This window comes from Melanostigma gelatinosum, assembly GCF_949748355.1.
Source record: "Melanostigma gelatinosum genome assembly, chromosome: 4".
Taxonomy (NCBI): Eukaryota; Metazoa; Chordata; class Actinopteri; order Perciformes; family Zoarcidae; genus Melanostigma; species Melanostigma gelatinosum.
This window is the reverse complement of record NC_136637.1, coordinates 23,379,004-23,393,130: the sequence shown is the minus strand read 5'-3', so window position 1 is coordinate 23,393,130 and position 14,127 is coordinate 23,379,004. Positions and strand designations below refer to the sequence as shown.

Genomic DNA, 14,127 nt, shown 5'->3' with positions numbered 1-14,127 from the left:
CATGGTTTGGCTTAAAATAAGTACGTGACCTTTATGTTAAATTTGTAAACACATTGCAAACATCATTTTTGTAAAAACTTGCTTGTTTGGTTACAAAATACAAAATGCTCTCTGTTGGAATAAAAATAATTGCACAAAAAGAAACATGTACACAGGCAATTACTAATTTAGTAACTTTCCTTCAGGCTGTTAGTGACTAAATAAAGCCTCCAGGGGCAAATTGAGCAACCCAGAACTCCATCCTGCATCCTCCCAGTCCTCCCACTCCCTGAAGCCCAAAAAGATGCTTCCTCGTGGGACACTACTCCCACTCTGCCTCCGGGCTGGAGTACATATGGATGTGTTGGAACCACCTTGAAAATCAAGAGAGAGAAGAAAGCAGTTAAAGTCAGGATTTGTAGATACACAATGATGTATTTCTCTGGTGTTTGTGTTCACTTTGGTAAATGTTGAGCGATGGATAGAATCATTTTAAGTTCAATAATGACTTTAGGGCGATACACAGTCAGGAATTGCCATCAGTGATGGCACCAGTGTAAACTTTGGGCTGGGCAGCTGCCAGCATGTCGTTTATTTCCTCCAGTATCGGCCTCCAGCACACTCAGGCTTACCAGCCAACAGCCTCCTTCTGTTCCTTTATCACGCACGCTGATATGCACACGTACTGTAGGAGTGCAAAGAGAGTAAATGAGCACACAAACACACACTCAAATGCTCACAGAGAAGATGAAAGGTACAGCGACTGAGGGAAAAATAAGAGAGAAGACAGTGAAGATTGCAGCTTAACCTCTTGGCTCCGCTGCAAAGCGGCACTCAACTCTGTGGAGCCTCGCTGATAGCCATCTGTCTGGCAGGGGGAGACAGCTTCACCTTCCCCACACGTCAGCACAGCACAGGGGCAACCACTCACACACAACCAGCCTACACTCACGGGTGACAAGTAGACATACTGTATAGTTTTCATATGTCCAACAGAAATCAACGTTTAGATGATTCTTTATTCAATTCAACCTGCATGCCCCCAAGTGTCATTATAAAGAGTAATTTCTTCTTCATTCATAAAAGGTTTGCTCTTTAGATATGCAGCAGCCGGAGCAATGATTAACATCTCTTTAAAGTGAGCGTGGGACACTCATTGACAAAGAATGAGCTGTGACTTGGAAATCCAGACCGGAATCCAAAACACTTCAGATTTTGGCTATAAATTCAGAGCTTAGTCAATAGCTGCTTCTCAAGGTGATGGCTGAGCTAACGAAAACCTTTGCCGTACCCACAAGCTCACCCTCCTCTCCTCCTCCTGACATCCTTTAGCCCCACTCTTAAAACATAAATTCCTTGAAATCCTCCCACTTCTCCACCTCCACCTCTCCCTCTCGCTGATCCTCGGTGTCCTCTCCACCCTCGATCCATCTCTGTCCCCCTGATCAATAATCAATCTGCAGGGGCCGAGGCCAGGGACTCTGCGCCATCTGTCTCCATCGGCAAATCTGAGAGAGAGAGAGAGAAAGAGAGGGAGGGAAGGAGGGAGGAGTTGGAGTTCAATCCATCTCCATCTATCTCCATCCGTGGTCAGGTCCACTCTGCCGGTATAGATCATAATTTGGAGAGGTGTAATTGCTGTTCAGAGACTTGGGGTGGATGCTAGAGGGGGGAGAAGGGGGGCGTCAATAATGTTTCTACAGCCGAGTCCTCCCCTCTGCCCCACCTCCTCGCTCTCCTGCCTGACCCAGTTTCCCTCTGTTTCCCCTCTTCATCTCTGTCTTCTCACACTTCTCCTGTTATCTTCACTTTCCCTCAATTCAATTTACAAAGATCCACAGACCAAAACAACATAATGTATCACTCTTCTTCTTCTACTACCACTGTGTTGGTGTGTTTGGTTGTGTGTGTGTGTGTGTGTGTGTGTGTGTGCGTGTGTGCGTGTGTGTGTGTGTGTGTGTGTGTGTGAAGTTTGTTTTCCGCTGTAATCCTGGAGGACCAGCACCAGCAACGCCTACCCTCAGCGTCTGTGCTGCACTTGACACCCGTTTGAGCGTCGGAGGAGGATGGAGGATGTCGCTGCTTTGATAATGATCTACGTAGTAACACCTGTCTCGGAAAAATAACTCTTGGCTGGACAAATTAATTGTCAAATACACTTGAGAATGTTGCGCAGAGCTTGCCAAGACCCGGAGGAGATTTTTCCAACACCCTAATTCAATCACACTGTTATCTAAGCAGGTACCAGCCTCGATCCAGCAGTAAACTCATCACGTTTGTTTGAGGTAATGATGAAAATAAATCCATACATTTTGTTTCACTCTTGCTAAATTGGCAGAAAACAAGTTACCTCTCATTCTTGCTTTCTATTTTCATTCAGTCACAGGCAGCTTCGCTCTGATAAATGTCTTCATGATTCTCATTAACAAGACTAAGAGTCAACAGTCACACCAGCAGTTCTGTGAAGCTTTGCTTTTTGACAGCAGTGAACTGAACGCTAACATGCTCACAATGCAAATGCTAACACGCTGATGTTAAGCAGATTCAATATTTACCATGTTCACCATCTTGGTTTAGCATGTTAGCATGCTAATATTCGCTAAACAGCACTTAACACATAGAATCGTACTAGTGTCGCAGGTATTTGGTCATAAACCAAAGTATTAAACAAAGAAATATTTGGACATGCTTATGACGTTGTATGGAAAGTGACGGGATTACACCAAAGTGATAACACGAATGTGTGAACTACATTTCAAAGTAATTCATCCAACAGTTGTTGAGACATTTGTTTCAAAAACTAATGTTAACCGTTGGTGGCACCGGAGAAAAAGTCAGGGGATCCCTTTCACAAAGTCGTCAGGATGCATCCTCTTGGGAATACAAATTCCTGCAAAATGTTGTGCCGACCCATCTAGTACATGTGGAACTATTTCACAGGATAATTGAACACTTTGACCTGCTCGTGGCACAAAAAGGAAAAGTTCAGGCATCAGCGAGATCAATACAATTAATCACCGCAGCAGCGTGGATATCTGTACCACATTTGAAGGTAATCCATCCAATAGTTGTCAAGATATTTCAGAGACTTGTCTCTGCGCTGTACTGAATTAAGATTCCTCACTCCCTCGCTCTCTGTCTTTACCTCTCTCTCTCTCTCTCTCTCTCTCTCTCTCTCTCTGCTCGGCTCTCAAAACACAAACTTCTTTCCCCAATCAGACTGATAAGGAAACTCTAAACCCCTTTAAACTAAATTAAAACAAAAGATGAGCATGCATTTTGCGTTTCTGTTTCAGGTTCTGCACTTGTCTTCCTAACTGCGAGACAAAGAGATCTGGTATTTGTTGTGCAAAGCCAAGGACAATTGAATGATAATACATACTTTAGTAAATAGTTAAATTACCAACAAGCCAGTACACTAAGTATGCAGAATCAGATAAAGCAGTGGCAGCACTTTTTATGGTTTACATTAACCTACTTGGTCTTGGATCTGTGTGGTTTGGCAGCAAATAAGCACCAGAAAGTGTCAACAACAGCACGAAACTCTGTGTATTTTATCCTTATGTGTCTGTTTGTTGTATGCTATGTCTCAGTATTCAACTGCTTATCTGGATTGTCCTAATATGACAAACTCCACCATAGATTTCATGCACATTAAAAAAGGCTAAACATTTGCAAATATTTGACCTGCAGGTCGATTAAAAAAAAGCACTGTTGCTATTTCTTTCCAATCCCTCAATGTATAATATACATACAGTGTACCATATGTGATATGCTAATAAATTCTGAACACACGTTAAAATGATGCCGGCCTCTCCCAAAGCCCCCGTTCTCGCTGTTCCTCATCAATGCTTTCTGCTGAAACGTACGATTTGCAATGTGCAGTTAATGAGTTGTTGAAGGCTGAGAATGAATCCCATTCTAGCCATAATTGTGTAAGGTTTCCCGAGGGGGCGACTGTGTGTGTGTGTGTGTGTGTGTGTGTGTGTGTGTGTGTGTGTGTGTGTGTGTGTGTGTGTGTGTGCGTGCGTGCGTGCGTGAGAAAGTTCTTTGCATGTGTACTTAAGCATGAATGCGTGTCTCTCTGCGTGTGCCTGACTGTCTGTGTGTGCGCGCGTGTGTGTGTGTGTGTGTGTGTGTGTGTGTGTGTGTGTGTGTGTGTGTGTGTGTGTGGTGTGTGCTTGTCAGTGGAAACAGAAGCGTCTTTAATCTTCATTTGATGACTCTCACTCAGAGCAGAGAGGCTGCAAACACTGTAAGTAAAAGAAAGAAAGAAAGATAAATGGATGGAAGCAGCGTTGCGAAGGGCAGAGTGAGGAGGAAGACAGACAGAGGGAGAGGAAGAGGAGTGGCAAACCTCTCCATGATTGTGAGGAAGATGTGGTGGAGGAGATCTCACCAGGAAAAGAGCCAGAGAGAGGGAAGAGCTGTTCTCACACAGACCTACTTCAGTCAGTCAGTCGAATGTCGCTAAACATTTAGCGAGAAGCTACTGAGACGCGCACACATATGCTCCACTAATACTTCACAATGAACAACAAATAGAAGAAGGAAAAACATTAGAAATTGTGCACATTGTGTGCAGGAGTGGTGATCAAACAATTCCAGGAGAGAGTCTCTAAATTGAACATGTTTACTATGACGATGAAAGGTAGGGAGCCCAGCATGCTTGACAAGAAAGACATGCTACTGCTTCAATAGGATTTTATGCACACACAAACAGAACTCATAGGGGACCCAATGCACACACAAACACACACTTTCACATTCCAGCACACCTTATCTGCCCCAGCAGTGTTGACTGACACTCTCCACTTGAGGAGATTAAGTGTGCTCATGCTGTGTCGGCACAGCTTGACGTCCAATTATCCTTAAAACTCATATGAAGCATCTCCAAGAGCTCCGTGCCAATCACGTGCACACACGCCACCCACCCATGCGCATGTTCCCCAATTTCCCCCTAGCGCACCTGCTACTTCATTGTGACTGCTGTCACTGGAGAAAATAAAGCCGGTAGCTGCAGTTCCGCTTTTCTTCCCACTTGAATCAGATGTTTGCATGGTCACTGGGACCACTGGGACTGTGAAAGTAGGTACAAAAATACATTTGAAGATTCTCAGAAGATGAGGATGCTTTGCTCTGAAAAAACATTTTGCAGGTATGTGTTTTTGGCAGTGTGTGTCACAACATCAGCTGTGTGCCGTTTAATTGCCCCGCAGAAAGAAGGAGCCTGTGGTGTTTGTGGTTTCAACAGCCGCAGATTTAACCAACACACTATAAATACATACAGGCCATCTGGGTACTTGCAGGGTACAGAAAACTCACTGGCAACTGCTGCTGGTCTCTTTATGCCTATCAACATTAGAATTTCTTTTTTTTTCCCCACTTTACAGTCTGCTGAGCTAATAATGGGACCTGGGTGGGCTACATGAGGAGCCCTTATGAAACAAGTAAGGGCCTAATTTGGGAATATATAACAACCCTTTGTGTACTATTTGGTTGTAAAGTGATCTCACAGGTAAAGTCAGGTTGATGGCAGCTGGGTGTTGGCTTTCTGGGATCTGTCCTGGTGTCAGAACACCAAATGTGAGCTGGTTCTGGCAAAGTTTGGATTACCAACCAGGCAATGGGGCCACCTGGACCACGTTCACTTTGTGACATTTGGTTTTTGTTCATTTGATTACTTGTTCAAACGTACAGTATCAAAGAGGTGCCGCATTATTTTGTCATCTTCTAGAGGGGTCCTGTGTCAAAATGTAGTATTCAAAACCTGAACATGTTTAGTTTATGCTGTGATCAAATGGTGGATAACATTAAATAAAAGTTTTGCTTCATCAAATCACCCCAAACAACCTGGGGCCAGGTATTATTTTAGTGTAGGAGTTCAGGTTGGTTTCTGTGTCTCTGGGCAAAATATAAAGAAGCTGCCATCTGTTGTGTACTATATGTACTGTACTTGATGGGAAGAGGCCCAACAAACAGGTTTATCCGGTCACAGTTCGAGACAAATAGAGTGCTGCAGGAATGAGTCCTAAAAACTGGAAATTACTTTGTATCATAGACTGTATCGGTTCATATTTTTGCACTTCCAGTTCCCTCATCTCAAAGTCTGTTTTTTTTATTTGGTTTTTCATTGGATGTCTGAAATAAGGTCTGCCGTTATAACAGAGGCTTAACACATTTTCACATCAGTAAATATTCCACATGGGAATTTGACATGTCTTTAAAAAGACAAAGTGGCAAAATTAAACCAAAAGGTTTGTCGGGGTTGTAAGTGTCGTGGCGGTGATGTAAACCTCGGTGCTCAGCTTAAGCTTTTACTTCTGACGATTCATTTGTGAAGACGATCTTGCTGAACAAACCATGTAAGTATCATCAACGTTTGTTTGCAGCAGGACGGAGCCAGTGCGACGCTAGCTTCTGTGGCACACAAATCTGTGATCAGCACTCTGATTTGGCCAAAATATAGAGTTGCTGACTTGACCCAGTCAGCTATATTGACTATAGGTGTGGGCCTGTGTCGACACCCTGTATTGCAGATTCATTCGTCCAGATTTACGTCACGTGCCGAACATATTTGCTTACCTGGAATACCTTTACAGTTGCCAACTGCGTCCTTGTTAGCTTCATAATGGTGGACAGGTTTCCATCCTCTGCTGCCTTTTGGAAACACAACGTAGAGGCCTCTTGCATCATGTCAGTCACAGACTCTGAGGACAAGACATACAAATGGTTTTATCTTACATGCATTTTTTTTTTTACAATATCATAAGTTAAAATAATGGACTTGTGATAAGGCATTTACTCTGTAGATATGTGCCACGGAAAACTCACAAATACTCCTTTTCGACAGCGGTTTTCCTTTTCACCAAATTGAAATTGAAATTGCACAAAACCCAAATCATGGGCAACACTGTGTATACAGGTCGTAAAATCTTGTGTTGACTCATGACAGGAAAACAGAGGCTTCACTAGTTGCTTTGATGTGAAAGGGATGCCGCATGTGATGGAAGGAAGGTTCGAGAGGAAGAGGAAGGGGGGGCAATAGGTGGGGGTGAGGTTAGTGAAGGGCGCTCCGCGAGACAGGATGATGAAAGGACCCTTCGAAGGACAGATGGGAATGAGATTCCCGAATCAATACCATCCAAGGGTGTTTTATTATTAACGCATACAGCGAGGAGCCCACGTTCGATGACTGCTCACCTGACTGCTCAGGCCCAAGACCCCTCACATACACACACACACACACACACATTCCCCCTTTTGCCTGTGCTTTCATCTCCCTTCTACCACTTCGACACACTTTGTGACATTTTATGTGACAGTGGGAACCATCACAGTTCTCAAAACCTTTCGCTCAAAGTGGGAAACTGTCAAGCACCCCAGACTCCTACACGCCTCAGGGTCATTTGTCACTTTGTACCGCTTTGTACCAAATAACAAGACATTTTGTTTTGAGAATGCACCATTTAATCACAATACCAGCTATCTTAAAATAACAGCGGATGTTGGTGTAGATGAGTTCAACTCCTGTCTGTGGCAGCAGTTTGTATTTATTTTAACACCGGTGGCTTTATGATTGAGACGGTGCTGCTGTTGGTGAGCCAGCAAAGCTGTAAAATGTGCATACTGTAGCCCAACAGGAATTTATTTATTTATCTATTTCGTTTATTCGTTTATCTTTTTTACTGTGACTTTCCTGGTGAAGCCTCTGAATTCAGAGCAGAATGTGGACAATTGTTTTTCTCTCAAGTTGGTTTGTTTTGCCATGATCTATTTGTTATTCTGACAGTAAACCAAACAGTGGCTCCGAAAATGAAAATGGGTTTTATGTGTGGAGTAATAACCTAAATGGGTTTCTCTCTCCCCCCCCCCCCCTCCCCCCCACACACACACTCTGGGAGCCTGTAGCCATTTATCTGCCAGTGTCTAATTATTCATTCGTGAACACAGAGAACAGAGGAATGGAAAACATAGTTGTGCATTCACTGTAGTGGATCAGCATTGCAAAACTCACTCTCACGCCTCCTTCTCTCAGTCTTTCTCACACTCTGGGGCCGCAGGGGTCAAAGGTCTAACCTCAGTCGTATCAGCACTGTGATACAAATGACTAAACAACAAACACACATAACGCCAACCACCGTTTTTGCCTTCAGGTGCTGCTGTCTGCTGTTGTTTGGATCACACAATAAGTGTAACTGATCAAAAGACACAAATACCGTTGAATCGGTGTTAATTAGGCAACAACGAGGCTAATCCTGTTCAGGTTTGGCAGAAGGGCTGCGATACTCTTTTTCAGTGCTTTGCACACAAGTGGCCAGCAGAGGACACTGTATGTTCTGGAGCAGGCAAATGAAAATAGCACCTGGTGTGTGTAATGTATGTTTACACGCACACAAAAAATAAAACTAGGTGCTGTTTATCAAGCATTTGTTAATAAATGTAACTGAAGCAAACACATAAAAAGTGTGGGTGTGTTTAAAACAAAATGCATACCCTGTACAGATGATGGTTCCGAGTGGGAATAAAGATTCTGTTTAAAGCTCCACACTTCACAGCAATCACCCATTAATACATGCAGCTCTATGGCCCCACTGTACATTGGGTCTTACAGATGTCTGTCCTGTACAATACTGTATTCTATAGCAGCACTATACGCCATTTGCTAGGCAAGACTGTCACCTAGTGGTGCTGTCTGTGTCACACACAACTGCCTCAACATGAAGGGAGTGAACATCCTCCACATAAGCAACCTCAACAGTAGCATTGGTGGTGATCATTTCCTTTGAAATGATGGCTGCTCTGCTGGATGTCTACGGATTCTGCATGGCAATCCCAGCCAAAGCCAAGTCTTTCCACATTTTTCTCTTCTGTCATTTACATTCATCTGTGATGTGGAAATGTTTTTACTGCTCCTATGCACCCAGAACTTTACATCACGAGTGACATAAGTTGATTAGACGTGAGTGAAACACATGAGTTTATATAGGATGTAATATTAAAGATCTTTAACTCCATTATCTCATAAAAATTATGCTGCATGACTGAGGTGTGTTTGACTGACCCCGCTAAGAAATGCAACACTGCATGAATGTATGTTCACTATAGATCTATGAGTGTTCAGGGTAATTGACAGGATGCGAGTTATTAGTATTAAGATTATTATGTTTTTTTAATAGATCATTTATAACAACAATACATTTACCGTGCAGTAAGCAGAAAACTTGTAATTTTGCTGTTTGGTGTATTGTGGGCTCTCGTGCAGGTGCTTTGTCGCACACCTGATTCAGATCAGGTGCGCACGCGCTTTCTGCTCACCTTGTTCCGGCATTGCTAATTCTCCCGCTCAACCAATCAGCGTTCGGCGCTGGAACGCAATAGTCGTTGGACAAACTCCTTGGTACTGACATTGGTTGACCTGCAGGTGGCGCCACTGCTCTTTGGAAATGGGGAGCTTTCTGTGGAGGCGGTAAACGTGACGTCATCGCTATACCAATATAACCAGCGGCAAAAAATATGACGTCCAGTGGGACATCGTTATTGACAGAATAATGTTATTTAGACATTTTATTGGGGGGAGGATTCGGAGAGGATTTGTAGGTTTCACCAAAACATGTTTAGGTCGGTTTCTTCCCTCCGATAAAACCCTGTAATGGTAAGGTCCAATTATTTCCTTATGATACACCTATGCACGTTTCAACGTTTTAGATTTGGTCATGTGAAAATAAATAAAGCATTACTTCTCAACGAAAAATGTGTCTATAGGTTTGAATTCATTCACCAGTGTGTCTTATACTGAAATGAATGAGCTCAAACTTTACACTTTTTTACTTTACTTGTTTCTGGATTGTCACTGAACTATATTGGATTTGTTTTTACAATCAACTGCTTTATAATTAGGGGTTTATCTGATCTAATAATGAATACGTCATGATTGGATTTTTCTTATTTTTAATGGACGGCCCACAAACCAAAAAGGCCCCTGGAGCTGAAACTGGTCCGTCATAAAAAGTAAATATTTCACTACACACAGCCACTCTTATCAACGCGATAATATGTGTGAATCATCAGGTTACGATGACAAGGAAGAGATTTTAAAAAAATCGATTCTGCAGTGAACAGATCTTTTGTTAAAAAGATGTGACAAAACAAAACGCACTTTATGAAATGCGTGCAATGTGTTTTACTCAGGTTTAAGTCACCCGTGTGATGTTGACACTGTGTTACAAACACTTCTAAATACATCAGCATGTTATTTGTGTTTGTCTGCTTGACTTGAGATTCTGTAGAATGCAGATTGTTTCTATTGTATTTATTGAGCAAGAACAGACAATACTCCAGTCAGTAAAAAAACAATGCATGCGTAATTTTGGTGAAAAGATATAGTCTGTCTCAACATTGTTTTATTATCTGAAACGCGACCTGCTTTCCCATGATTTATACACACCTGCTAGCAGACCTGTGTGGATTTACTGTTCTAATGTTTTAATGTTTTGTTGCAGAAACAGGTTTTACCCACCAGAGGCCAAAACACTGACACATTTGGAAGGTTTTCAGTTTGTGCATCGAGGCCGTAACAACACGCCTTGTTCTTGATGCTCCCTTCACAGATGAAAACGTGTAACACGTGGATGATCTCAACACAAAATGATGATACTTTTCCACTTTCTTTAAAATAACATTTATTTCCAGCATATTCATACAATGTGACAGCACAGCTTGTAACATTTGAAGATGAACTGACTTGATCCAGCACTTTGTCACAAAATGTTAGAGCCGACTAAAGAATAAATGAAAGGTCAAACGTAGCAGAGCGTTCCATATCACCAAATGCAATATATAATACAGGCAGTTGGAAATGAGCTAAAGAAATATGTGAGATAAGTGAAATAATACATAAGAATAAAAAGGGATGGCATTTACACATCATTAGTTCAACTTGTACATCAGGAAATGGGGTTAATATCTGTATAATCTACATGTTATATTTAACTTAATTTTGCTTCATTTAATATTTCATACGTGTGTGAGAGAAATGCTTATTTTAAGTTTTATTTTGAATCGCACTTAAGTTTCACCAACCAGGTGAAAGAAATGAAACAAACTGATAACTCATGTCATTGTGTCGTCATTGTATTTGATACCCTGCTGCAGTAACAACATGTGTAGCTGTATATTCAGCCTTTTGTGCAACTGGGTTTACCTTTTTTAACTTTCCTTTATTGTGGATGTATTTTGGAATCTATAAATATCTTTTCAGCTTCCGGTTATTTTATTGATCAGGTTCATGAATGTCATCCAATCTTTCTTTGACACACATATAAAATTATTTTTTGAAAATTACACATAAGTGAGATTATTATTATTATTTTTTTTTACCTGTCGGACCTTTTAACTACAAGCCAGACAATCCTATTATTTACAGCAGCCTGCAGCCAAAACACATCACAGATTTTCGCCAAAACATTCAACACTTGTGGCTACAAATACAATGCAATGTGTCTGTTTGGTCAGTCCAGCAGCCTCACGGTTTTTCCGGCGTGTTGTTGACCAAAGGCCCGTACAGGCCGCTGGGATAGCCTTGCTCTTTGTGTAACATTGTCCTGTCCCTTATCAGGTCGCTAAAGGCATAGTCCATCGGGGGTCTGAAGCCCAGGGTGGGCATCAACCCGGTGGTGGAGTAAGGCGTCATGAAGGCCAGTCCCCGGCTGTGCGCAGAGTAGGCCAGCCGCAGCGGGTTCAGTCCCAGGTGGGTGCCCAGAGGATAGGTGCTGGGGTCGGCGAAGTGCGGGGAGTTTGGCTGGAGGGGAGAGAACGCAGAGCGGTTGCTGAGCGTCATGGCTCCGGGCAACATGGGCCTCGTCGGGGCGGTCGTGGATGCGGAGGACGGGGGAGGCTGGTGCGCGTTTTGGAGCACCCTCTCGGCCGTCCATGTCTCACCTGCCCCGGCCTTGTTGGAGCCCTGCGCGCCGCTGTTGTTGAGGATCTGCTCAATGGCCTGCACCACGTCCTTACCGCAGCCCCGCAGGACGAGCTCCAGGACGCTGCGCTTGTGGCTCGGGAACACTCGGGTCAGGATATCGATGGCGTTCATGTGCCGGGAGGCCGCAGAGGACGGGGACGGCTCCTGCTCATCCTTGTCGGTCTCAGAGCCAGAATCAGAGCCGAGGGAGCTGACGGAGCGAGGAGTTTCCCCTCCGTCCTTTAAAGGCTTGGACACCGGTGAGCTTATGAAAGACTCGCTGTCTCCGTTCTCAGAACCAGAGCCTCCATGTCGACCGTCTGGGGAAGAGATGCCCGGGGCCGAGTCACTTTCGGTGGACGCCGGTTTCCCCACGCTCTGCTGAGAAGTGACGGATACGGACAGGTGGCTCTTTGGAAACAGCTCGTACTTCTGGATACTTGAATCTGTGGACACATTCAGAACACCACAGTGGGTATAAGATGGGGGGCAACGTGTGAACATTACAGTAGGCCGAGTTGACTCAGAGAGTCAAATTCTGTGAATTAATCAGCAACAGAAAAAGTCAGGAAATAAAAACATAAACACCTCATAAACATTAGGCTTCAGTACAAACATCACCGGGTCAGTTTCAACATAAAATACACGAAGGCACACATTTGAATGCCAAACAAAAAAATCACTATCTTCTCATCAGGTGTCTTGGCATCCATATAGCTCAATAAAATAGACTTCAACAGTTTCATATAAATGGACGGAATAATCAACAATATTGAGGCGTTTCCACTTCACTGATTTCCCCTTTTCTTTTACCAGTGGCATAACTGACGCCTGTAGGTGTTTTACACTTCTCCAAAGAAAGATAACAACGAAGACCTGCGCTTCTTATTCTTAATGCTTCCGGCTGCTCCACTCACCTGAGTTGATGTCGCTGTTGACGCAGGTAAACACCTCGTAGCTTGGACGCGGTGGGATGATGCCGTTGGCGGCGGCCAGTGCGAGTCCCTCCGCCGTGCCGTAGAGCAGCTGCAGCTCTCGCGCCTCGTTCTCCTCCTGCGCCTGCTGCCGCCGCAGCGCCACTTGTGCCGCCATCACCCGCTGCCTCTCGGCGATCAGAGTGCACTTGGCGCACATACAGTCCTTCCAGCGGCAGTAGCGTTTGTGGCCCTTCAGTGCGGACACCACGCCGTGGTTCCTGCAGCGGGCACACTTCGGGGTGCGCGGGTACTTGTCCGTGGTGCGCAGGATGAGCTGAGGGCCGCGCATTAGGGTCCCGGCCATGGACATCGGGATGGAGGCTAACGCTGCGGCTGCAGCCGAGTGGACTTGAGAGGCAGAGGAGACTGTGGGGAGCTCCTGTCTCAGATCCATGCCCTGTGTTCCTCACTGATGTAACTGAACTAACAAGAAAACGTCTTTGGTCTGAACGATCTGTTTTAGTTATACTAGTTGTGAGCCGTTCACATCTGCTCAGCGGGTCATCTCTGGGCAAATGGTGAAGTCAACGATGTCGCTCTGCTGAGGATACTATCGTGCAAAAAAAAAGCTATGATCGAAACTCTCATGCAAACTGTGCACGGAGTCTGCAGAAGATGCAAAAATACTAAGATACTGTCGAGTTTAAATCCGAAAAGTGCAGGAGCCGAGAGGAGCGACCATTCCTCCCCAGGAGAAAGTTTAAACTGTCCAGGAGGAGCCGAGGTTGCTACTCGCCGCAGCCTGAGACACTAACTCCCTCCAGAGATCGTCAGTGGATACAGATCCCTCTCTCCCCTCTCTATTGTTGCTCCTACGTTTTCATTAGACAAATTTGACAACAATGTGGCGTCTGTCATTGGCCAAAGGAGGAAGGAGCAATCTGATTGGCTTGCCTCTTTTTTTCAACTGTGTCCACCTGAGTTCTTATTCCAAATACCAAGTGTTAAGAATCTGAAGGGAGTTCCCGGAAAGCTAAAATCGATGCTGTGTATTTCCAAAAAAGATTTTTATAGATTCAAAACAATAGCATCTATTATTTCATTTATTCAGCTTTATAATGGGCCGATATGCTGCCAAACAGGACACGACAAACATAAATCATAGCCCTGAAATGAGGGGAAATGCTCATCCCTTCCAACCACTTTCTGTTTATTTCTCAAGAAATATTCTGTATCATTTGACGACATGATTCTTCGAGAAATCTCGAG

The 14,127-nt window shown here is 44.0% G+C and overlaps 1 protein-coding gene across 1 annotated transcript; it reads right to left on the bottom strand.

Moving 5' to 3' along the window:
- Nucleotides 1-11,503: 11,503 nt before the first annotated feature.
- On the bottom strand, nt 11,504-13,312 carry dmrta2 (DMRT-like family A2; the record flags this gene model as incomplete). Its single annotated transcript, XM_079267463.1, has 2 exons — nt 11,504-12,387; nt 12,859-13,312. 2 exons carry the CDS (start codon nt 13,310-13,312, stop codon nt 11,504-11,506), a joined length of 1,338 nt encoding a protein of 445 aa, XP_079123589.1.
- Between the last annotated feature and the right edge of the window lie 815 nt (nt 13,313-14,127).